The 26,193-nt window shown below is 40.8% G+C and overlaps 1 protein-coding gene across 5 annotated transcripts in view; it reads right to left on the bottom strand.

The window, feature by feature from the left end:
- Positions 1-26,193, bottom strand: part of LOC126162517 (zinc finger protein ubi-d4) — a 255,780-nt gene that overhangs the window by 149,883 nt on the left and 79,704 nt on the right. For 4 of the 5 annotated variants that reach the window (XM_049919081.1, XM_049919082.1, XM_049919084.1 and 1 more), the window contains exon 4: positions 20,432-20,599. The exons of the other annotated variant lie outside the window; for it this stretch is intronic. In XM_049919081.1, coding sequence (XP_049775038.1) covers positions 20,432-20,599 — 168 coding nt within the window. The remainder of the gene's footprint in view (positions 1-20,431; positions 20,600-26,193) is intronic. 5 annotated transcript variants of the gene reach the window in all.

The following is a 26,193-nucleotide window of genomic DNA, read 5'->3' as shown; positions in this document are numbered from 1 at the left end:
ATTATAGGTAACTGCATCACCTGCAAAAAGTCTGCAAGGACATTGGTATACAACATGAACAGCAAGGGTTCCAACACACTTTCCTGGGGCACACCTGAAATTACTTTTGCTTCTGACGACGACTCTCAATCCAATCTAACACTGTGTCTTCCCTTACAAAAAGTCACAAATTTCATTTGATAACGCATATGATGGTAATTTTGACAATAAGTATAGGCATAGTACAAATTCAAACACTTTTCAAAAGTCAAGAAATACAGCATCTACCTGGTTGCCTTAATCCAAAGCTTTCGGTATGTCAGGTGAGAAAAATCGGAGTTGGGTTTCACATGATCGATGTTTTCAGAACACATGCTGATTGGCATTGAGGACATTGTTCTGTTCAAGATATCTCCTCGTTACGTTTGAGCACAGAATAGGTTCTACAATAAATTGATGTCAAGGATATGGACAGTAGTTTTTTGGGTCGATGTTTTGGATCCCACCAGATGGTTTGAAATTTTTATTTTTAAGTCTTTATCAAAATGACTTTTATAATTACTTTTATTCAATTAATTGGTTTACAAGCAATCTTTTTAAATATTTCTAATCTTTTGCCATGTCATTTCAATCATTGTATTAACTTTTTCATTTGTTCTAATTTTTCTTTGTATCTTTCGTTTTTCATTTGGAATCTTCGTTCATGTGATTTTAATTATTTTATGTACGAAATTTGATTTACTCTCTTCCTTTTTATCAATTTATTCCATTCGTTATTTCTATTCCTCACTTTGCTTGAATTTCATTATTTTTATAATTCCCTCTTTGATTCAAATCTTGATCTCCATTAGTTTTTCCACAGTGCAACAAGAATTTATGTTTTAATAATCTGACTAGTCATTAATATAACAAAAAATGCATTTTTGATACCACTGTACAGCCAATATAAATAGATTATTTCACCTTTGTTTTTTACCCAATAGCTTGATACTTTCAAATATTTAAATTTGTGATAGAATAAACCACAATAATTAAAATCAGATACACAAGTATTGCAAATGGAAAAGAATGAATGATTGGATGGAAAAAAATAGCAAATAAAAAAGTTATTACAATGATTAAAATGATTATGTAAAGGATTAAAAATACATTTAAACTAATTAACTGGATAAAAGTCACTTTGAAACAAATTTAAAAATAAAACATTCACAGCACCTGACAAGATCTGACCCCACACACATCATGTATGCATCTTAACCACTATACTACCAGTTATCCTGGGGAACCCCTTTATTTATAAGGCTCTAGAGCAGGGATGTTCAAATTTTTTAGGCTTTAGATCTACTACATGCAATTTTGACAATTTAGAGATTAATGATTTAAAAATTTGTACATAGCAATTTTTTTCCATCAACAGTTGTAAGTCTACTACCGTATTTACTCGAATCTAAGCCGCACTTTTTTTCCGGTTTTCGTAATCCAAAAACCCGCCTGTGGCTTAGAATCGAGTGCAAAGCAAGCGGAAGTTATGAAAAATGATGGTACGTGCCGCCACAACTAACTTCTGACGTCGAATATATGTAGTGCTACACAGACATGCTATGTAGGCACAAAGATAAATACTGGCGCCGAAACCTCTGCGTCAGTAAATAAATTAAAAAAAAAAAGTGGAAGACGAGCTTTTTTTTTTCTCCGCCGCGAGTTTCGACCACTGCATTTTCATACATTATCCAACGAAGTAAATACAAATTCCGTATTGTTCATCTTCGAATGTAGCACAATTTCAGTGTACTACGAAAATCTGACTGGCAAGACTGGGATGTTTGTCAATATGGCCAACTCTACGTTCTGAATTTTTTCCTACCCGTGAGAAGAGATGGTTGCTAATAGGAACCTGATGAAATTTGAATCACACACAGTATTCTCTTCACCATAAGAATAATACCAATATAAACATTTTGCCATGTATTCTTTCGTGTTTGCTGCTATCTCATTTAAATCCTGTCTGCCTAATAAACTACGAAACTAGAGTGAGACAACAGCAAACGCGGAAGAATATACGTATCGTGTCATGTTTATATTCGTATTATTCTTATTCCTAATAGTGATAGTCAGAAATGAAGCACGGCAAGTGACTATATTTTTAAATCTAAGATGACTCTAATTTCTGTGCAGAATTTGATGTAATAAAGAAGCGGCCGTAAAGATTTTCAAACGAAGAAAAATTTTCGCCTAACTCTCGTTCAGAACATGTTCTATCATACGCAGTCTATTATTTGATTATTGTTGATCATCATCAAAGAAAGCAGCAGTGTAAGTAACAACAAATAGCAGTCTCTTGCCATTGTTTCGCTAATGAGACGGTTCCTCTCTTATTTTTTATTTGTACGCGGCGGTAGCGCGCACAAAAGCAAGCCATGCCGCGAGCCGCTACAGGCCGTAAACACGCACTATCAGAATGCGACAAACAATGCGTGACACAGCGCAGTAATGCATTTTCAGCTTAAGAGTGACGCAAACACCTACAACAAAAAAAAAAAAAAAAACGGCACTTATCCGATCAAAGCAAAATAAGCAATCGATTCAAACCAGACGAAGCACGTGAAAAAGGAAGGGCACCCGTATAAATACGGACGGAGTGCCTGACGCATAGCAATGGCTACGTGGTAAAGCTTAACTGCTAAGCTTACGACTCGAACCAAACTACTGTAGCTGTATCGTCATTCATTCGACCTAAATTGTGTCTTATATTACAATGGACCAACTTTGTTTCGATTTGGAGGTGCGGCCTAAAACTTTTCTCTCCCCTTGAATTTCGAGCCTCAAATTTCAGGTGCGGCTTAGATTCGGGAAATTTTTTTTCCCTTTATTTCGAGTCTCATTTTTCAGGTGCGGCTTAGATTCGAGTGCGGCTTAGATTCGAGTAAATACGGTACTCAATTTTCAAGATGTTACACATGTGAAAAAAAATTAATATATACGCCATCATAAATGGTGAAAAAAAGTTTAGTGAGATACATGGCTTTGCACGTCACTGACAAATTTATTATAACCTGGCAAAATGTTAGTCACAGCTAACCTTACATATTCTGAAAGATAAGGACCCGTCTTACACTTAGATTTCACTATACGCATCGTTTAAAATGCTGCCTCACATAGTAAGTTGATCCAAAAAATGATAATACATACAATGCCACTTTTACAATGTTAGGGTAGATTTTCACATTCATTAATCTCCAAAAGTAACATTCACTGTATCCCAACTTTAAGGAAATATTATTTTGAAATCTAAGTACTTCCTTTTCAAGTTCAGTCTCACTACAAGAGAAAAGAGCAATTCATTTTACTTGAAATATCCTCTAAATCCACATTTTGGAAAAGTTTAGCTTTCCATACGCTGTCTTCAGCGCTAACAGGTGGGCCATTGAATTCTTCACAGTTTCTTGATCCAATGATGTTTGTTCATCAGACAGGTCTGACTGTATTTGAGGGAAGTGTTTCATATTTTATTTCTGTAACTGTGCTTCCAAAGGTCAAGTCTGACAGCGAACCCTGAGTGCTCTCCCGGCTCACTGCAAGCTACGCTCACAACATGTCAAGTTACATTTCATGAGCAGTAACCTCACCATGCTTGGAGCGAGAGTTAAAGGCTGTGAAATGCAGATGGAGACAAAAGAGGCAGATACGGTGTTGTCAGACCTACCACCTACAAATACCATGTGAAACACACTTTGTCAACAGTCTGGTGTTTCACAAAAACAGCTCAGTTAAGTAGATTTCACAAAACAGTTTTGAAAGATTGACTCAAAAAGCCATGGTGATCGACCGGTCAATTGTGATCCATGGGTTGGGCACCCTTGATCTAGAGCATCATGCAAAATTATTTTTCCATTGATTACTCACAAATAAGGGCCCACTTAGGTGAATGGCTGCAGGATTTGATATGTGGGATCCAAACCTATCCTACAGTGTAGACGTTTTCAAAAAGGCCATCACACTCCTATGGACCTCTCTCCTCCTCAGTTGCAAAAGTTTTGGCATATTGTCACTAAGATTTTACTAGTCTCAGAGAGAGAGAGAGAGAGAGAGAGAGAGAGAGAGAGAGAGAGAGAGAGAGGTCTTACATTTATAATTTCAGGTCTCTGACAACTATCACTATCTAATCAGAATTATGGGTGTGAGTGCTCCATAAACTGTTAGTTACCTTGGCAGCAACCTCTAATGTGTAGTGTGTGCCTGAGCCGTTTAGGGGGACCCTACAGTTCTCAACCATATGATGAAAGTCTATGAAGTAATCATTAATTATGCTCTAATATATCCTTAAAGCTACTTTCATCTTTTGCATGGGCTCTCACTTTCATCACTTTTCATTTCCCAATAGCCTTTATCATCATCTTCCTTTATTCATTACTTTCACCTGTTGTAATTCAGTGACATTCACTTCTGATCTCATGTGGCATTACAACGTAAGACATCACATCTAAACTCCCCAAGCCACCTTAAAAGTATGGCAGAAAGTACTCTGAGCACCACTACTGTTTCCCCCCTTCTCCTGTCCCATTCATGAATCATACATGGAAAGAATGACTGAAGACAAAGACTCCGCACCAGCTCTAATTTCTCTGATCTTCCTGTCATAGTCATTATATAATAGAGGGAAACATTCCACGTGGGAAAAATATATCTAAAAACAAAGAAGATGTGACTTACCAAACGAAAGTGCTGGCAGGTTGATAGACACACAAACACAAACATACATACAAAATTTAAGCTTTCAGAACCAATGGTTGCTTCATCAGGAGAGAGGGAAGGAGAGGGAAAGACGAAAGGATGCGGGTTTCAAGAGAGAGGGTAAGAAGTCATTCAAATCCCGGGAGCGGAAACACTTACCTTAGGGGGAAAGGAGGACAGGTATACACTCGCATACACACACATATCCAACCGCACATACACAGACACAAGCAGACATTTGTAAAGGCAAAGAGAGTGGGCAGAGATGTCAGTCGAGGCGGAAGTACAAAGGCAAAGATGTTGTCGAATGACAGGTGAGGTATGTGCAGCGGCAACTTGAAATTAGCGGAGGTTGAGGCCTGGCAGGTAATGAGAAGAGATGATATACTGAAGGGCAAGTTCCCATATCCGGAGTTCTGACAGGCTGGTGTTAGTGGGAAGTATCCAGATAACCCGGACGGTGTAACACTGGGCCAAGATGTGCTGGCCGTGCACCGAGGCATGTTTAGCCACAGGGTGATCCTCATTACCAACAAACACTGTCTGCCTGTGTCCATTCATGCGAATGGACAGTTCGTTGCTGGTCATTCCCACATAGCTTCACAGTGTAGGCAGGTCAGTTGGTAAATCACGTGGGTGCTTTCACACGTGGCTCTGCCTTTGATCATGTACACCTTCTGGGTTACAGGACTGGAGTAAGTGGTGGTGGGAGGGTGCATGGGACAGGTTTTACACCGGGGGCGGTTAAAGGATAGGAGCCAGAGGGTAGGGAAGCTGGTTTGGGGATTTCATAGGGATGAACTAAGAGGTTACGAAGGTTAGGTGGACAGTGGAAAGACACTCTTGGTGGAGTGGGGAGGATTTCGTGAAGGATGGATCTCATTTCAGGGCAGGATTTGAGGAAGTCGTATCCCTGCTGGAGAGCCACATTCAGAGTCTGATCCAGTCCCGGAAAGTATCCTGTCACAAGTGGGGCACTTTTGTGGTTCTTCTGTGGGAGGTTCTGGGTTTGAGGGGGTGAGGAAGTGGCTCTGGTTATTTGCTTCTGTACCAGGTCGGGATGGTAGTTGCGGGATGCGAAAGCTGTTTTCAGGTTGTTGGTGTAATGGTTATGGGATTCCGGACTGGAGCAGATTCGTTTGCCACGAAGACCTAGGCTGTAGGGAAGGGAGCGTTTGATGTGGAATGGGTGGCAGCTGTCATAATGGAGGTACTGTTGTTTGTTGGTGGGTTTGATGTGGACGGACATGTGAAGCTGGCCATTGGACAGATGGAGGTCAACGTCAAGGAAACTGGCATGGGATTTGGAGTAGGACCAGGTGAATCTGATGGAACCAAAGGAGTTGAGGTTGGAGAGGAAATTCTGGAGTTCTTATTCACTGTGAGTCCAGATCATGAAGATATCATCAATAAATCTGTACCAAACTTTGGGTTGGCAGGCCTGGGTAACCAAGAAGGCTTCCTCTAAGCGACCCATAAATAGGTTGGCGTACGAGGGGGCCATCCTGGTACCCATGACTGTTCCCTTTAATTGTTGGTATGTCTGGCCTTCAAAAGTGAAGAAGTTGTGGGTCAGGATGAAGCTGGCTACGGTAATGAGGAAAGAGGTTTTAGGTAGGGTGGCAGGTGATCGGCGTGGAAGGAAGTGCTCCATTGCAGCGAGGCCCTGGATGTGCGGAATATTTGTGTATAAGGAAGTGGCATCAATGGTTACAAGGATGGTTTCCGGGGGTAACAGATTGGGTAAGGATTCCAGGCGTTCGAGAAAGCTACACCTTCTACCTTCTTCCTAAAATTCACAAACCCAATCATCCCGGCCGCCCCATTGTAGCTGGTTACCATGCCCCCACAGAACGTATCTCTGCCTACGTAGATCAACACCTTCAACCCATTACATGCAGTCTCCCATCCTTCATCAAAGACACCAACCACTTTCTCGAACGCCTGGAATCCTTATCCAATCTGTTACCCCCAGAAACCATCCTTGTAACCATTGATGCTCTTCCTTATACACAAGTATCCCGCACATCCAGGGCCTCGCTGCAATGGAGCACTTCCTTCCACGCCGATCACCTGCCACCCTAGCTAAAACCTCTTTCCTCATTACCTTAGCCAGCTTCATCCTGACCCACAACTTCTTCACTTTTGAAGGCCAGACATACCAACAATTAAAGGGAACAGCCATGGGTACCAGGATGGCCCCCTCGTACGCCAACCTATTTATGGGTCACTTAGAGGAAGCCTTCTTGGTTACCCAGGTCTGCCAACCCAAAGTTTGGTACAGATTTATTGATGACATCTTCATGATCTTGACTCACAGTGAAGAAGAACTCCAGAATTTCCTCTCCAACCTCAACTCCTTTGGTTCCATCAGATTCACCTGGTCCTACTGCACATCCCATGCCACTTTCCTTGACGTTGACCTCCATCTGTCCAATGGCCAGCTTCACATGTCCGTCCACATCAAACCCACCAACAAATAACAGTACCTCCATTATGACAGCTGCCACCCATTCCACATCAAATGCTCCCTTCCCTACAGCCTAGGTCTTCGTGGCAAACGAATCTGCTCCAGTCCGGAATCCCTGAACCATTACACCAACAACCTGAAAACAGCTTTCGCATCCTGCAACTACCCTCCCGACCTGGTACAGAAGCAAATAACCAGAGCCACTTCCTCATCCCCTCAAACCAAGAACCTCCCACAGAAGAACCCCAAAAGTGCCCCACTTGTGACAGGATACTTTCTGGGACTGGATCAGACTCTGAATGTGGCTCTCCAGCAGGGATACGACTTCCTCAAATCCTGCCCTGAAATGAGATCCATCCTTCACGAAATCCTCCCCACTCCACCAAGAGTGTCTTTCCACTGTCCACCTAACCTTCGTAACCTCTTAGTTCATCCCTATGAAATCCCCAAACCACCTCCCCTACCCTCTGGCTCCTACCCTTGTAACCGCCCCCAGTGTAAAACCTATCCCATGCACCCTCCCACCACCACCTACTCCAGTCCTGTAACCCGGAAGGTGTACACGATCAAAGGCAGAGCCACGTGTGAAAGCACCCACGTGATTTACCAACTGACCTGCCTACACTGTGAAGCGTTCTATGTGGGAATGACCAGCAACAAACTGTCCATTCGCATGAATGGACACAGGCAGACAGTGTTTGTTGGTAATGAGGATCACCCTGTGGCTAAACATGCCTTGGTGCACGGCCAGCACATCTTGGCACAGTGTTACACCGTCCGGGTTATCTGGATACTTCCCACTAACACCAACCTGTCAGAACTCCGGAGATGGGAACTTGCCCTTCAGCATATCCTCTCTTCTCGCTATCCGCCAGGCCTCAATCTCCGCTAATTCCTAATTTCAATCTGCCGCCGCTCATACCTCACCTGTCTCTCAACATCATCTTTGCCTCTGTACTTCCGTCCCGACTGACATCTCTGCTCAAACTCTTTGCCTTTACAAATGTCTGCTTGTGTCTTGTATGTGTGGATGGATATGCGGTGTGTGCGAGTGTATACCTGTCCTTTTTTTCCCCCTAAGGTAAGTCTTTCCGCTCCCGGGATTGGAATGACTCCTTACCCTCTCCCTTAAAACCCATATCCTTTTGTCTCTCCTTCTCCTTCCCTCTTTCCTGACGAGGCAACCGTTGGTTGCGAAAGCTAGATTTTGTGTGTATGTTTGTGTTTGTTTGTGTGTCTATCGACCTGCCAGCGCTTTTGTTTGGTAAGTCTCATCATCTTTCTTTTTATATATATATATATATATATATATATATATATATATATATATATATATATATATATATATATATATATATATATATATATATATATATATATATAATAGAGGGAAACGTTCCACGTGGGAAAAATATATTTAAAAAGAAAGATGATGAGACTTACCAAACAAAAGCGCTGGCAGGTCGATAGACACACAGACAAACACAAACATACACACAAAATCTAGCTTTCGCAACGAATGGTTGCCTCGTCAGGAAAGAGGGAAGGAGAGGGAAAGACAAAAGGATTTGGGTTTTAAGGGAGAGGGTAAGGAGTCATTCCAATCCCGGGAGCGGAAAGACTTACCTTAGGGGGAAAAAAGGAGGGAAAAAACGACAGGTATACACTCGCACACACACACATATCCATCCTCATATACATGGTATATGAGGTGTATATGAGGATGGATATGTGTGTGTGTGCGAGTGTATACCTGTCGTTTTTTCCCTCCTTTTTTCCCCCTAAGGTAAGTCTTTCCGCTCCCGGGATTGGAATGACTCCTTACCCTCTCCCTTAAAACCCAAATCCTTTTGTCTTTCCCTCTCCTTCCCTCTTTCCTGACGAGGCAACCATTCGTTGCGAAAGCTAGATTTTGTGTGTATGTTTGTGTTTGTCTGTGTGTCTATCGACCTGCCAGCGCTTTTGTTTGGTAAGTCTCATCATCTTTCTTTTTAAATATATATATATATATATATATATATATATATATATATATATATTTAAAAAGAAAGATGATGAGACTTACCAAACAAAAGCGCTGGCAGCACAAGCTTGTGTCTGTGTATATGAGGATGGATATGTGTGTGTGTGTGTGCGAGTGTATACCTGTCCTTTTTTCCCTCCTTTTTTCCCCCTAAGGTAAGTCTTTCCGCTCCCGGGATTGGAATGACTCCTTACCCTCTCCCTTAAAACCCAAATCCTTTTGTCTTTCCCTCTCCTTCCCTCTTTCCTGACGAGGCAACCATTGGTTGCGAAAGCTAGATTTTGTGTGTATGTTTGTGTTTGTCTGTGTGTCTATCGACCTGCCAGCGCTTTTGTTTGGTAAGTCTCATCATCTTTCTTTTTAAAAAAAAAAAATATATATATATATATATATATATATATATATTTAAAAAGAAAGATGATGAGACTTACCCAACAAAAGCGCTGGCAGGTCAATAGACACACAAATAAACACAAACATACACACAAAACTCTAGCTTTCGCAACCAACGGTTGCCTCGTCAGGAAAGAGGGAAGGAGAAGGAAAGACAAAAGGATATGGGTTACACAGTGTTACACCGTCCGGGTTATCTGGATACTTCCCACTAACACCAACCTGTCAGAACTCCGGAGATGGGAACTTGCCCTTCAGCATATCCTCTCTTCTCGCTATCCGCCAGGCCTCAATCTCCGCTAATTCCTAATTTCAATCTGCCGCCGCTCATACCTCACCTGTCTTTCAACATCATCTTTGCCTCTATACTTCCGTCCCGACTGACATCTCTGCTCAAACTCTTTGCCTTTACAAATGTCTGCTTGTGTCTTGTATGTATGGATGGATATGTGTGTGTGTGCGAGTGTATACCTGTCCTTTTTTCCCCCTAAGGTAAGTCTTTCCGCTCCCGGGATTGGAATGACTCCTTACCCTCTCCCTTAAAACCCATATCCTTTTGTCTTTCCTTCTCCTTCCCTCTTTCCTGACGAGGCAACCGTTGGTTGCGAAAGCTAGAGTTTTGTGTGTATGTTTGTGTTTATTTGTGTGTCTATTGACCTGCCAGCGCTTTTGTTGGGTAAGTCTCATCATCTTTCTTTTTAAATATATTTTTCCCACGTGGAATGTTTCCCTCTATTATATTTATATATATATATATATATATATATATATATATAAAGAAGAATATAATCTGTGTGTGTGTGTGTGTGTGTGTGTGTGTGTGTGTGTGTGTGTGTGTGTGTAAGAAATAATATGTTGCCTGACTCTTGAAATTTTAACAGTAAATCTGTATGTTATGCAGCAGTGCTTCTTTTGTAGTGTAAACTGCTGCAGTTTGATGAACATCTCTGTAATGCTCTTGCGCTTACTAAATGAATCCATGACAAATAATGTTGCTGTACTTTGGTTCTTCTCTAATCTCCTCGACAAATCGCATCTGCTTATCAGTATTATCCACACTGATGAGTAACACTCAGAATTGATTGAACGTGGGTTTTTTAGGTTACTTCTTTCATTCTTTTCTTAGGATTCTTCCAATGAGTCTCTATTGGCATCTGCTTTTCCGACAACTAGTTTTATGTGATCATTACAATTTAAGTCATTCTGAATGAACATTCCTTGATAGTTTACAGTTGTTGCTGTTTCCAGTCATTGCTAGGCAATAGGGAAATCAAACAATAAGAGTTCTTTCTGTACATTTATGTACCACATGTTACATTTATTTAGGTACAACACATTACTTTATTTTTGTTGATGATCAACTGTCAGTTCTTACACCAAGTGCCAATCCTCTGTAGCTTCCCGCCTTCACTACAATTTTCTGGCATTGCAGCTCTCCTATACCCAACTTTTCTATAATCACTGTCACCATTTACATAACACACAGCTACATTATTCCACTATTCGTTTATTGTATAGAACTACTTTTTCCACCTCTCAACTCCTTCATTTGAATAAATTCTCATTCCTATTCTACTCCAACTTCCCAAACTGCATAAGTAAATTATTTAACATGGTTGATTTAAATAAAAATGGAAGCATTCTCAGAATTTAACCAGAATGTCAGAGCTTGTGAACTACAATCAAAAATCAATGTTATTCTGAACTGTTATTTCATCTGTAACATAACCTTTCACAGTGTAAGTGACGCTTAAAGGGAAATCAGAAACTTTTTTTTTTATTTGCTAAAAAATTCCAACCTCATTATAAGACCCACATTAAAACCAAACTTGCCAAGGCACATTAAAGTGGTAGTTCTCAACACACATGCAGTTGAGGAAATCTGCATAAGGAGTATTTTGGCGGGCAAGGAAATAAGTATTGATAGAGAGCTGATCACCAAAATATGCAGTAATAACCAATGTTAAAGCCCAAACACCTCCACAGTGTCTGTGAAAGTGAGAATGTATGACTGTTGATACTTGATCTGGCAGATGAGGACATTATGTTCGACAATCCCCTTGGTGCAATTTAAGTGGAATATGCTGTTTATTGGCACTTGGTTCGTCTTGTCCCTCTCACTCATTAATTATAGTATCAGCAGCTGTGCAAAATAACACTAAACTGCTCAAGGGCTGATTTCTGTCATACATTTGACACAAATATACACTACTGGCAAATCCGCCTGGCTTCACAAGGATAGCATCAAGTATCTATGGCTGGACAACTTGTCTTGCATAGCTGTAATTTTGTTTATGGGCCAGTGTATAGCGTAATGATTGAAATTCAGGGAACAATGTTAGATAACTGAATATACGTTACAGCAATATGCATAATAAGGTGCCCCAGCGCCGCAGCCATTGCAGGCGGCAAGGTAGCTCACAGCTTCCATCATTACCATGAAATGTCACTCTAAATGCCACTTAACTCTGGAAGAGATAACAATTATGCCTCATGAGAAATTTTGAACTCCAGTGCCCGTTACGTACATGTATGCAAATCCCCACAGTAGATCCTGAGATTAGTCTGCACATACAGGCAGAAAAAGATGGCGGAGGACTTTAGTTTACGCACAGAAGGAGAATCTATGTACAGATGTATAGATTCTGGTAGTGATAATGTTATGTGGCTCATGGCCTGGAACAAGTGTTTCAATCAGACATCACTTCAGTGATTTCGGTGTCCATAAGCACTTATCCAACTGTGGAAAGGGGATTTACACTTTAACATGGAACCTGAACCATGTTTCCTTTCTGGAAAGAGCCGGCTGGAGTGGCCGAGCAGTTCTAGGTGCTACAGTCTGTAACCGCGCGACTGCTACAGTCGCACGTTCGAATCCTGCCTCGAGCATGGATGTGTGTGATGTCCTTAGGTTAGTTAGGTTTAAGTAGTTCTAAGTTCTAGGGGACTGATGACCTCAGAAGTTAAGTCCCATAGTGCTCAGAACCATTTGAAACCTTTCTGGAAAATCTTCACATTGAGACAGGAATGGTAGGTTAGAAGGTAGAGTGAAAAATTCGTGGTCTGCGTGGGATTCAGTCCTATGACTTTTTGGTTTCCAGGTACATTTTTTACTGCTAGACCAGAAGGCCAGAAGTGGAAATTTGGTCCAGCTTCACTGCTCTCTGGGGTTACAGCAGTTGTATCACTAGTGGTAATGGACTCATTTTCACAGTAGCAGGGAAGTAAATTTCCAAGAAGTATCTTCATGAATCACTCTATTAGTCAAAACTGGATCAAAATTCCTACAGTAATTCCTGATTAGCACGAACATATAGTGTGTACCAGCAAAAATCCCTTGAACACGAACAGAATTCCAGAATTAAAATTTGCTCTGCAAAGGGGTGTGCATTGAAATCTTTTAAGATTATAACAGTCTGTCAGAAATGAATGGGAAATAAATTACAAGGAGCATATGCAAATGAAAGACAAGGAAAAGCAAAATGTTTATTTAAAAAAAAAAGAAAGAAAGAAAGAAACAGGAAAGGGGCCTAGGGCAAGGTAGGAGGCAGAACAAGACAAAGTATGTGCCAGACTGTATTAAAAAGGTAAGTAATTAACACTGCAAAAAATTAGGAGAGGAAACTGAGATACAAGCACGTGAAGAATGATGTAAAGGAAAATGAAGGCTAACAATACGAAGAGGTGATGACCATACTATAAGTAATATCAATAGTCTGTTGAGTAACCTGTAGATCATAAGAGCAGAAACTTTGGTTCCAGTTTCATCAACTGATTTCTGGTCTTCAGGAAAAGAACTAGGTGTCCAACATATCCTAGGGCTATCACCATTACCCTCAAACAATTTCACACTAGTTTCTTCACCACTAGTGTCTTTTTCAAAGTTTTCTTTCTATTAGAACCCCCCCTCCCCCTCCCCCCCCCCTCTCTCTCTCTCTCTCTCTCTCTCTCTCTCTCTCTCTCTCTCTCTTTCCCTTGACCTTTATGATGCATGAAGTAACATCACTCAGCATTATGTTTTACATTTTTCTGTACCCAATGTTCCTACACATTTAGGCAAATTCACAACCCTCCTACCCTTCCCTATTGTCCTCTTTACTATTTTACCATAACACTTCTCTTGTGCCTGAATAATTTGATTCTGCATGTCTTAATTCTGTCCAGATTTCTGCCTTTATTCCGTACCAGGTAACCTTTCTTTTCAAATGTGTAACCTGCTCTTCACAGTCATGTTTCTCCATTTTGCTCTGTTGTAACTTATTGCTACCCTTGCTAATCTTTGGAACAGCTATAATTAATAGTTTACACTTTCTTCTTTAATGTCTTGTTCGTTGAAATTCGAGTTTCGTGGTAATACCCTCAACCATTCCTACTGACAACATAGCAATATATGAGGGTGGTCTGGTATATTTTCATGAAAGAATGAAACATTATTGTTCTGCATTCATTGTTTATGTGCTCAATTATTCCAAACATCGTGTAAAGAATTTTAACAATTTACAGTGTACAGTTCATTGTTAACAGCCGTCTGAATTGGTCAATTTGTCGACTGCAAATGAGAATTGAGAAAATGGTGTTTCATACTGTTACTAAACATTCCATCAATGAAGACCATGTACTTTGTATTAATGAATCTAAAGTGGTGAAATGATGAAGCATGCTCCAGCTGTCCAGTTGAGGTCACCACAAAGGAAACCATTGACAAAATCCATGCTTCGTTAATGCAAGGCCACCGAATAAAAATTCATGTGATTACCAAGACTTTAGGCATCTCAACTGAGCTGTGCATAATCTGAATGCACAATTGGCTACGAAGAATCTGTTTGTGAGGTGGATGCTGTGACTGCTCGTAGTCAACCAAAATCGTGCCCAGCACAGCATTTCAACACAGGCATCAGCACAGCATTTCAGCTTAATGTCTGGCAATGTTCAGTCACAACTTGCAAGACCTATTGCGCTGATCAGTGACTGTTGATAAAACCTGGGTATATCATCACACACCAGAGTCAAAACAGCAGTCAAGGTTGGTTGGTTGGTTTAATGACTAAAGGAACCAAGGTATGAGGCCATCAGTTTCTCCTACCTGGAACAGGCAAGTCAACAAAACTACACAGCAGAGAAGGGCCTAGTGAATAAACTCAAGGAAAGAAAAAAATATAGGTCTGCCAAAGGTCAACAAAGCCTATGGGAAAGGAACAAAGAAGAAGAAAAGGGGAGAAAGAAAGAAAGGTGAGTGAGGTGCCCCGTCCAGGGAAGAGCTGGAGGCCCCCCCTCCCTTCCACACACAGAATACGCGAGAAGGGGGGAAAAGTGCAAAAGACCAGGTAGGGTGAGGACAGACTACCAAGCCACTGAGGCATCATCCGCTAACACTGGGTGTAACGGTCAGGAAGATCAAGAGTCCGCCACAGGGTGGCTAGATTAGGACAGTCCACCAAAACGTGGACCACTGTCAAATGGACACCATGACAACAGTGGGGCAGATCCTCACAATGGAAGACATGACCATGAGTCAGCCAAATACGGCCAATGTGGAACCAATGCAGGAAGTGGAGTCCTTGCAAGAGGCATGCATAGACAATGTCCACCTATTTGTGGTCTCCTTTATCATCGATATAGTTTTTTCGGCTAAGTCGAGAGTACACCACCCATATTCCAGATACTTAGAACTTGATGGCATAATACCAATGAAAAAGCCAATTCTGGAGTACCAATCTCAAGAGGCAGCTTCTCAGAAGCCAATTTGACCAGCCTGTCAGTGAGATCATTCTCAAGATCCCAATATGACCTGGGGCCCAGAGAAAGACCGATGAGTGTCTACAAAAAGGGAGTACTGCATAGCCAGGATCAACAGATGGTGAGGGCAACACTGGCCAAACTGCTTAAAAAGTGGCTACAGATGAGTAAGGCCCCACTGGTGCAAGAATTCATAAGCTCAAGAGCATTAGTGTTAGCTACCAACTCCACTGGGAAAATACTGCAGCCATCCAGCAAGGAGTGGAGTTCATTAAATCCTGTATAAACATAAGCAAAGCTAGTATGACCGGCAACCATCCAAATAGATTACTTCTAAACCCTGAAATGCATCAAGAGTGGAGCAGAATTGGCAACAGCTGTAGGATGAGCTAAGTCTTCAGACTTTGTCAGAGGTCAAGACAGAGTGGTGGATTGGATATGCACCACGGAGATATACTTGCGCCAGCCTGGAGAAGAAGGGATAGAGGGGAAATATAGACTTCGGAAAAAAGGATGCAGATACGGATGACTATCATAACTCCAGACCCGGGCTGCTGTTGGGGGAGGTGGATCTCAGTATGTGGACAGAGGAGACAGTCGTTCGGATGTACCTGGGAGCAACAGAAGCATAATGTGTAAGTGACCAAATTATTGTTTGTGCAGAGCCCACAACAATGGAACCCCTGCCTCCGGTACGCAGCCGATCACAGGGCTAGTCCAAAAGGCACAAGTTGCCAGCGTACTGGGTCCACAAACTGTAATGTTGAAGATCATGCCAGCCATATATAAGACTCCCGTAATCTAGACAGCACTGGACCATTACTGTGAAGAGCAGTGTCAGAGTACAGCGATCCATGTCCCTGTTGGTGTTGCTAAGGCATTGAAGAGCACTGAGGTAGATGCAACCAACGTGTCTGCTTTAGTTGACGAAAACTTGGGGAGCCATGTCAACAGAGCATGAAAGACCAGTTTCAAAAAACAATTAGTGTCTACCGCATAGAGGGACTGGCCCTCAAGGTACAGATCCAGATGGAGACAGACTGTAGCCTTTGACTCATCAAATGTTAAATAACTTGCAGAGGACAATGGTTAAACTGATTGGATGATAGCTGTTCATCTGAAGAGCCAGTTTACCCAATTTCAAAACTGGAATAACAACACACTTTCTAGCCACTGGGAAGGGAATTACCCCTTGCTCCAGAGACAGTTATAATGGCCAAGTATATGACATTGACTACCCACTGATAAGTGTTGAAGCAATTGGTTGGCAACCACTCCAGTCGGGAAGCCTTGTCAGAGCAGAGAGCATGGCTACTGGTGAATTCCTACTCACTAAACAGGGCAATATAAGGCTTCAGGCGGTGGGGAATGAAAGATAAAGGGAATCATACCAGATGGTGTTTGAGAAGGGGGAATGTGGGCAGGTAGTGCACCAACTCTGAGTCCTGGGCAAAATGCTCAGTGGTAAGCGTCCAAATGGTGAGGATAACCGCACAGCAGGCAAAAATGCAGCTCATCTTTGCCCACACCTGTGAAGAGGTAGTATTTGGCCGTACGGCAGAGAGATATTGTTCCCAACAAATCCGTTTCTGGTGTTTAAGAAGAAAATGGGCCCTGACACGAAGCCATATAAAGGCTAGGAGATGTGCACAAGAGATGGATGCCAAAGGAAGTGGCAGAGAGCATTGTTGTCGGTTTTTAATAGCGACTGCAATTTAAGGGTTCAACCAAGAGACAGTCTGCCACTGAGGAGAGCTCCATGGGAGAAAAATTATGCCAAAGCAATTTCAGGGGTCAACCAAGGGATAGTCTTCCATCAGATAGGATCCCGAGGAAGAAGGAATTATGCAGAAGCAGCTGTCAAATGGATGGCTTCTGTCAAGCTCTGTATGGACTCACCAATGCTGTCATGTTGTGGAGAGTGGAAGCCAAGTAAAACACATCTAAATCTGCATCAGTAAAGACCCACCTGGGAAGGTGTCTACAAGAGCGATGCTTAAGGAAAGATGAAGACTACCAGAAAATTATCGCTGCCACATAAATTTTCATGAACTCCCCATGGAATGGAGGGGAGGTATCCAGGTCTACATACAGAAAGATCAATGGCCAAGAAAGTGTCGAGCACCACATATCAAGGGCTACCAGAAGGTCTTCAACAATCCTGCAGTACCACCCCATAGAGGGTTATGAGTGTTAAAATCCCCAAGGAGAAGAAAGAGGGGAGGGAGCTCTCAAAAGATGCCAAGAAGAGTAGGAAGTGTAGGAGGCCTGTCTGGAGGGAGATAAGTTTGTCTATTGTTATTGCAGTGTCTAAATTGATCTGACTGGCCACTGCTTCCAGCACAGTATGAAGAGGAACTCAGGAAGTAACAATGTCCGTACAGATCAATGTAGAAACACAACCGGAGGCTCGCAAAGAGCCAGCACAATTCCAGAAGAAGACTTGGAAACATGAAGAGTCAGCGAATAAGCACCCACAAAATGAGATTCCTGCAATACAACACAAGCTACACAGTAGGGAGGAAGAAGAGACTGCAATTCCGGAGGGTGGCGGTAGTAAAAACCATTACAGTTCCATTGGAGAAGAGTAGTACACGAGGCCAGATCGATGTGTAACAGACCACAATTGGTCATTGTGTTGAGTCACTGTCCACCACCAGTAAGGCAGAGTGACACCCCCTGCGATGTGGACGTGTGTCTCATCCCATAGCTTATATATTTTCTTCTTCTCCTCCTTTGGAGGGTGAGAGGAAATGTGGTCGGGAAAAGAGCAAGTCACAGCAATACCACGATCCAAAAGAGAACACCTGGTCTTGAGGGCCACAAAGTGTGGGTCCGGCATCAAACTCTAAGAAATAGTCTTCTTGTCCTAGAGATGCTGGGGAGGATGGCTCTTACAGGAAGCCCCATCCCTGGCAGGTGCCAGAGAAGAGGGTTTCTTCTCCAGTCAAGGAGAAGGAGTGGTTCCATGAGGGGAGGGAAGAGCAAGGGGGAAGGAGGGGGCGGCAGAGAGGAACCCATGCTGGAGATGCTACAGATGGAGTTCTACCCCAAATGGCTCACACTACAGAAGCAGAATTTAGAAAGGAAGGTCAAACCCCAAGGCTAGGAATTGCAGAACTGAGGGAAAAGCCGGGTTGTCAAAGGGCAACACTGAGGGAGATAGATTGGGGGGAAGTGGGTTAGGAGGGGGCAGGTAGGGTTTGAAGAAGTGGATATGGGGAAGGGAATGCAACCTGGGAGAAAAGAAAGGCAGCAACAGCTCAGGGCCCCGTGTGCACCACCCACATACTCGCAAAGAACTGTGGGCCTCCTGGAGAAAAAAAGGCAGTCAAAACAGTGGACAAAGGCTGATGAAAGTGCAACAAAGATGGCAGACACTATTTTGTCACAGCTGATAAGTGATGGCCACCAGTTTTTTCGATTCCAAAGGAATAGTCTTCATGGGTTGGTTGGAAAAAGGCAGAACTATAACTGGATGCTATTATGCTTCACTGTTGGATCATCTGAAACTTGAGTTGGGTGAAAAAAGAACACTGTTGGTATGCAAAAATGTGTTATTTCACCAGGATAATGCAACATCCCACACATCAGCAATAACAATGGCAGAAGAGCAAGAACTGGACTTCGAATTTGTTCTTCATCCACCTTGCTGATTAGACCCAAGTGACTTCTTCCTGTTTCCTAACTTGAAACTTTGCTTACTGGAAAGAAACTTTCATCAAATGAGGAAGTGATGGTTGTAGTCAATGAGGTTTTTGCAGACGCTGACATAATTTATTTTTCTGATGGGATGAAAAAGTTGGAGGACTGCTGGACGAAGTGTATATCCCCCAAAGGAGAATATGTCAAGAAGTAAGATGAGCTGCTTATGAAACAAACATTTTTTCTTGCTTTTCTAGTAGACTTATCAAACAATCCCCACACAGCAAGAATATTATAGTACACTGTAATGGACATTTTATGTCAGTACTAAAATTATATATTGGAATTAATAAACCTCCAGTTGTTTTAGGCTCTCTATAAGGATATAGTCTGCAGCAAATACAAACTACAATGAGCAGTTTAGCAGAGAGCAATTATTGTTTTCACTGTATAGCTTGATAAACTTCTCACCTATTGAATATTTATATCATGTGTTTTGATGGCTCTTGTAGTAATGTAACACCTTCTCATAAAATTGCAATGTACTCTAAAGCCTGTCTGGATCAAGTCTTAGTGGAGTCCTTTCAAGATACCATAAGCTGAATTTGTTACGCAAGTTTATGAGGATACTATGTTAATTTTACGTAAAGTCTACAAAATAATTTTTACTACAGTAAAACATTATGTTCTATGGTCAATAACAGTAAGTAGTCCCAATATACCGTCTCAATACAAAATTCTAAATAATACAACACTATAGATAATATTTCAGTGATACACTTACTAGATATGATAATAGCTAAATATTAAAATTCATTAAATATTTCTGAAATAACAAAATGTACGTGTAACCTGCATCCACAATCATATGCTTCATATAATTTACAGAGTGAGTTTTTCAACTAAAGCTGCCAATTCAAGTATTTAAATTTTTCTGTTCCATATATTCTACTATTCAAGCACAGCTTTAGCAAACAATCAGTTTTGTCAATTAAAGCCAGATTTTCTGTGGGATTAATAGTGACTTTGCTTTACAGCCAGCTTGTTAGCAGACAGTAAAACTGAAGATACCAAGATACTGTTCAATCACATATGCCTTCTTAATGAAAAATATCCACAGACAACCAATATTTAACAACCATATGAAAACAAAAATATCCCAACTGCAGTACAATTATTTGTGAGTGCTGTTTAGCGTCAGAATTGTGGCAATATTGAAAATTCATTATGTTGATAATTCCATGTTTCTGACATCTAGAAAAACAAGTACTAATCAGTCTTAATTAGATCTCAGAATTTTGACATGATATTAGTGCAGCAGAAAGATGCAGATTACAGGTGCAGGGAAAAAAAAACAAGCAAACAAACAAACAAGAGGAAGACATACATGGTTAATGCCAATGTAGCAAATAAGGTCACTAGTAGAGGTACAAAGTTAAATAGTAGCATATTACTTGTATGTGGCTGGTTTTCATGTTGCTATCCCACGCGCAGTTGGCTGCAAGACCACCAGGTGTTTTGCCCAAGTTGCAAAGGGCATCTTCAGATAGAGCTGGAGAGCTATCTGGAACGAGATAGCCAGGCACCCGGGGTCGATGGGGAGGAGCCTGCCTTGTGGTTGACTGGTGAAATTTAAACCACATTAGGCATTTATGGACAGGAAAGGATGCAAAGGAGCTGTTCTTAGTAAAATGGACAAAATGACTGATGTTATTCCAGCTGTAATCATTGGTTCCAATACAGTGGAGGAAAAATATTAAAGTTGGTGAACAGAGAAAAGAGAAAATACTTTTAAAAAATACAGTCATAATGATTTTTGGAAACACTGCCTTTCTAATTATTTAGTAGAAATGTAAAAAGTAATTCAATGTTAAGTTCCGCTTGAAGCAATGAATGTGAAGCAAAAATATTTTGTTAGTGAGCCAGACATTTCACCTCCACGCTTCCAGATCTGTGATATGTGAAGGAAAATGGAAGTCTGGAAATAGTGTTACTAGAGTTCTAGCCACAAATTTCACAACTTTATAACCACAACATGAGATCTGAGTTCAGAAGTACATTAAGCCTTTACCACAAGGAACTGTTTCTCTAGGTCTTCCATTGCCTGTTAACTGATATTCGGAAAGTTTGGAGAAAATTTTAATGTTTCAGTATTGTTTTCAATTAGAATTAGTAATGACCAAATCATTGACGTCCTTCAAACTTTAAAAACAACATTTTTTTTCTAAAAATTATATGGGATTGGTAAAAGGCATAGTTTCATAGGCCACTGTAATGATACAAAAAGTAACAGAAGCATGAATAAGAGATTACATCTGAAATTGCATCAGCCAGACTTTTATGTTCAACATAATTTTTTCCCCTTTTCTGTATAAAGATAAGAAAATACAGAAGAAAAATCAAAATTCACACAAAACATATACATTTTACATCTGGAATATACAACTCCTTTGCCACAGGGTGTTACTTGAAAATGTAGAGTACTACTCTGTAGTTAAAAGTTTCAGATAAGAGGAAAGTGAACAGAAGTTCTCTGACAAATCAACCGTCATTCTCCAATCTTAATTCCAAAAAACCTAAATTTATACAATCCATTATCTGACAAAATTATTTTTAATGCTCAATACACTAATTTTCATGTGTACATTTTAAGGCATATTTGTTGATGCAACAGAAACTTTGACAGGAATTCTTAAAATGAAGATAGAGTAGAAATGAAAGTGCTACTCACAACAGCACATTTATTTATACAGATGCTGACAAGCAGGGTGCATAAGATTTTGAGTAACAGGTGCTACTGTTAATTAACTTGTTCTATGACAAGCAATTCAAGTATACATATAACTTCTACTACTATGATACTTGAATCTCAGGACCCATTGTCATGTATAAAGTGTACACACAGAAAAGCATATTCAAGTGAAAAAGAGAGAGAGAGACAGAGAGAGAGAGAGAGAGAGAGAGAGAGAGAGAGAGAGAGGGGGGGGGGAGGAGGGGGGGGTAACAGAGTTATAAGTAAACATAAACATATAGAATTTTGAAAATAACCAGTGAAAGTGAAACTTACTAATATCCAGAAATGACAAAAAAGGCTGAATACAAAATACTAAAAACAGATCTGATAATACATAAATAACCCGAAGAACAAACCCTGTTCCTCTTATTACATTTTCCCCAGCTAGAAACATAACAGTGATACTAATTCCTAATTGCATCAGCAAGTATTTTTATAACGGACAGCCTTTCTGCAAAGTTCAGGACTTTATACATTTTTGTTTACCTGTAGCAACAAGTGCACAAATAAATATTAATAGTGACTCCAGTAAAATGTAAATGTGTGAAGGCAGTCGGTCCCTTAGAAGATAAGTGCATGACCATAAAGGGAATACTTCCAGAGCAGACATTAAAATAAAAATCACAATATATTTATCAGTAGGCACAAAGACATAAAAACAAAAAATAGAAAAAGTGATTGCCACTATACAGTAATTATAGTCATTGGAAGGATGATCCAGAATATAGCAGGTGGACCTCATAAATTGAAAAGAAATGGAAGAAATGTAATTGGTAGCAATATTACAAAGCTATACTTAATGGCGAATGAATCGGTAGTAACACTGTAGACGCTGCTACCCAATGCCACCATTCTAGCATCTGTTGAAACAATTTTTATGTAATCTAAAATGTGTGTCTGAATATGGTATTAGCTTTCACATTTCAGAATATAAATATTCTAGGTTTCAATTACAGTTATTATTCTAAATATGAATTTCCACCAATATTGTGTTTTAGCACGAAGTGGTATATCATGGTGTATACGACCCGGGACAACCGGGAGATGCAGGAAAAACCCGGGAATTTTTTCATCCGGGAGAAAACCGGGGAAAACCCGGGAATTTTTTAGAATTCCGGGAATTTTTCATTGTTTTAATTTTCGGTTAAATTTTTGTAACATTGACTGGCAAGAATCAATACTCTAACAAAGGACATTATTGTATCTCGCTATGCAGAACAATACTGCAGCAATAAAACATGAAAGTGCGAAAAAACTAAAATAAAACTAAGTTTGCAAGGAAATGCGGCAAATACAGCAAAATAACACAGAGCTCACACAAGCATCTGCCAACAGCAAAACGTGTCAAAGGACACAACAACAGAACAACAAATTGCCTCCGATGAGCGTGTCGTCACAAATGTTTACATTAGATTCGTTTGAGCAGTTGCGAGCGGGCTCATGCGCATGCGCAGTTGAGTGACGTATGTGTAAGTACCTTCTCTCTCTTCTGGCTACAGAAATGTGGCTATTAGCTGTATAAGCATTAGCAGCAAGGCGCCAGATGCTACCCGGAAAAATTTTACTGGCGCGCCCAATCTACCAGCGTCACGCATGCGCAACAGGCTCGGTTCTAAGGGCCGGAGTCAAACCGAGGTATCTGCCTCGGAACGCATCCCTGTTAGTTTTTGAACACTTTCTAAGTTGATTTCTGAATGAATCTTAAGTTGATTTTTGAATGCGTGCACAGTGTACGTGATGTCTCTGCCAGGGGAATCCCTGACGCACCTAGAAATAAACTTTGCTGCAGACAAAAGGCGACGGAGCTATATGAGCTCAGCGGAATAAAGCCGAACGGGTGAATGCCAGTCGCTGTTTATGTGGTTGACTGGGTCTGCGAATGATCAGCGTTGTTATAATTACTAACGAAAGTCACGTGGTATCTTATCGGTGTATCCAAGAAAATGAAATTTAGACAAAGTTTTTAGCCAGATCGCTACACTAGTCAGAGCCAGTTGTAAAGTCCCCAGCTAGCAGCTATTCTGGGAGGAGCGCGAAAACTCGTTGTACGAAGACGTAATAACGCCTAACCGGAGAATAAACGCTGGATAACTAAACCGGTGACCGTGGCAGGGTTAGTGAAGTTAACCGGAGAATAAGTTTGGACACTGGCAGGAATACTTTTTAAATTAGTGATGACAAGATTGTTAGAACGAGGAAGGAGAAGAAACGGGGACATCACACAAATTATAGAAGAATATGACGATTCCAAATTTTTATAGAAATTTCGCACTACTACTTCTCTGTCTCACGCTTGAGAATTGGAGGGTATGAATGAAATGTGAAACTTTTCCCTAACAAAGTTTTTTGCTTGTAGTAGGCCTAATAGGCATTTGGTAATCGTACTTCTTAAACCATGTCCCATAAAAATGACCATTTGTTCCAAAACAGTCTCCTTTATTTGGTGTGTATTGCAACTTCTGCAATATTAGACATCCCTATTTCGTTTTATCTAGCAAACAGTGACAAAGTACACGTAATCAGGTCGAGAAACCACACCAGCCTTGGGTACTATTTGTATTAACAGCTTTTTCAGTATTACACAACATTTCGTTTTTTCGTGTAGCAAACCATTCGACGAACTTTCATGAGGTAATAGATTCTTTCTCAGAAAGGAAAGCACGCTATGTAAAGCCGTAGCAAGATTAGGGAGAAAAATATGCTAGGCCTTAAGGATTGAAGAAATGTGTACCGTCTTGCTTGTCTCTTGTCTTTACTGGTTTCATGTATTCTATGTTTAATTTTATGCCACATAAATTAGCAACTTATTAGCTAATAGGCAATAAAGAGTGCAGATTTTCTGAAGAGTTCTTGTTCTCCTGGTTACAAGTAATCCCATCTAGTATTAACTGCGAGTTTCTTTTTTAAGAGGGACAAGATATCAAAACGGCCGACTTGGAGCAGGAGAGGCACCACAGGACATTTCGATGTCTACTGTCCTGAATATAGTTTGATGGCATCCATTACAAAGTATACACATTTGAATGCGATAGAGCGAAATACAATGATGTGCGATAGAAGACTGCTGTGGGTAGTTGCGTGGCACTCCACTTTGACACACCTGAGACCAAATAACGTCTTACATTTCCTCTAAGACATATGTTTCACGTACTAGACTCTTCAGAAAAAAAATGGTTCAAATGGCTCTGAGCACTATGGGACTCAACTGCTGTGGTCATAAGTCCCCTAGAACTTAGAACTACTTAAACCTAACTAACCTAAGGACATCACAAACATCCATGCCCGAGGCAGGATTCGAACCTGCGACCGTAGCGGTCTTGCGGTTCCAGACTGCAGCGCCTTTAACCGCACGGCCACTTCGGCCGGCTACTCTTCAGAAAGATGTGCGCTACAAAATGAACGTTTTTTGGAAAGTCGATTTAATTTTTGGCGTCGTACTTCGAACGCTGGAGCGAGGGGCGGGCACTATATTAATTATTGCCCCGGTTCGGAAATATCGTAGATCAGGGACATACACAGAGCAGTAGTCTGTGTCGTAGTGAGGAAGTGGGCAGTCTCCACTTGACCCGTATTTACGTTTAGTGATTTTGATGTTTCCTCTTCGTTTATTGCTCTCACATCAAATGAAAACAAAAACAGATTTCTCTTGCCGGGCGCTATCAAGTGAATTAAAATACATTCACATAATTACGGAAGGCTTATTTGTTAGTTTCAGTTTTTATTTTATTTCCACCTTTCTGACAGTCAAGTATTAATTGCCTTACAGAACAATTAAGTTATTTTTGTCGGTTTGCTAAAGAAATTTGGCTTTTATTAATATTTTCCGCTGAGGCAGTCCATTTATTTGAAACGAAGTGTTTAATTCCACACCATTGGCTAGTTTCAACTGTTCGCTGCATTTCAAGTGCACATTTTCATCTTCTAGCACATATGGCATTACGCCATAATAAAAAACCAAACATGAGATAATACAGTACCGGTACTCCAAAGAAAATTTACGTCCAGATCTGGACATACGGATGTTCACTTTAAGCCGAATTATCCATTTTCGTATGGTTCACGAAACTTGGATGCTGCTGGTGTATCCTCTGATTTGTACGAACTTACGGGCTTCCTGCGTCGTCGTAGCTGCGCAAGCGCGCTGGCGCCTGTTATCTGGCGCTCTGTTGCAACTGCTGAAACGAACATATTTCTAACAGTCGTGTGAAAATATTGCGAATAGTGGTTTGAAAAGCGTTACTTTCAAAGTAAATTTCCTTTTACCAAGATGAACTATGTGTGAGAATGTACGATGAATTTCTCAAGCCACAGAGCGTTTAACTCTCATTTTAAAAAAAAATCAGCTCTTTGAGTACGATGATTTAGAATGATTTCGAGCTCAGAAAATTTGACATTTATGCTGTTCTTAAAAATTTTACTGGC

Source organism: Schistocerca cancellata, chromosome 2, assembly GCF_023864275.1.
Source record: "Schistocerca cancellata isolate TAMUIC-IGC-003103 chromosome 2, iqSchCanc2.1, whole genome shotgun sequence".
NCBI lineage: Eukaryota > Metazoa > Arthropoda > Insecta > Orthoptera > Acrididae > Schistocerca > Schistocerca cancellata.
The sequence above is the reverse complement of the archived record's forward strand: the minus strand, read 5'-3'. Positions and strand labels throughout refer to the sequence as shown.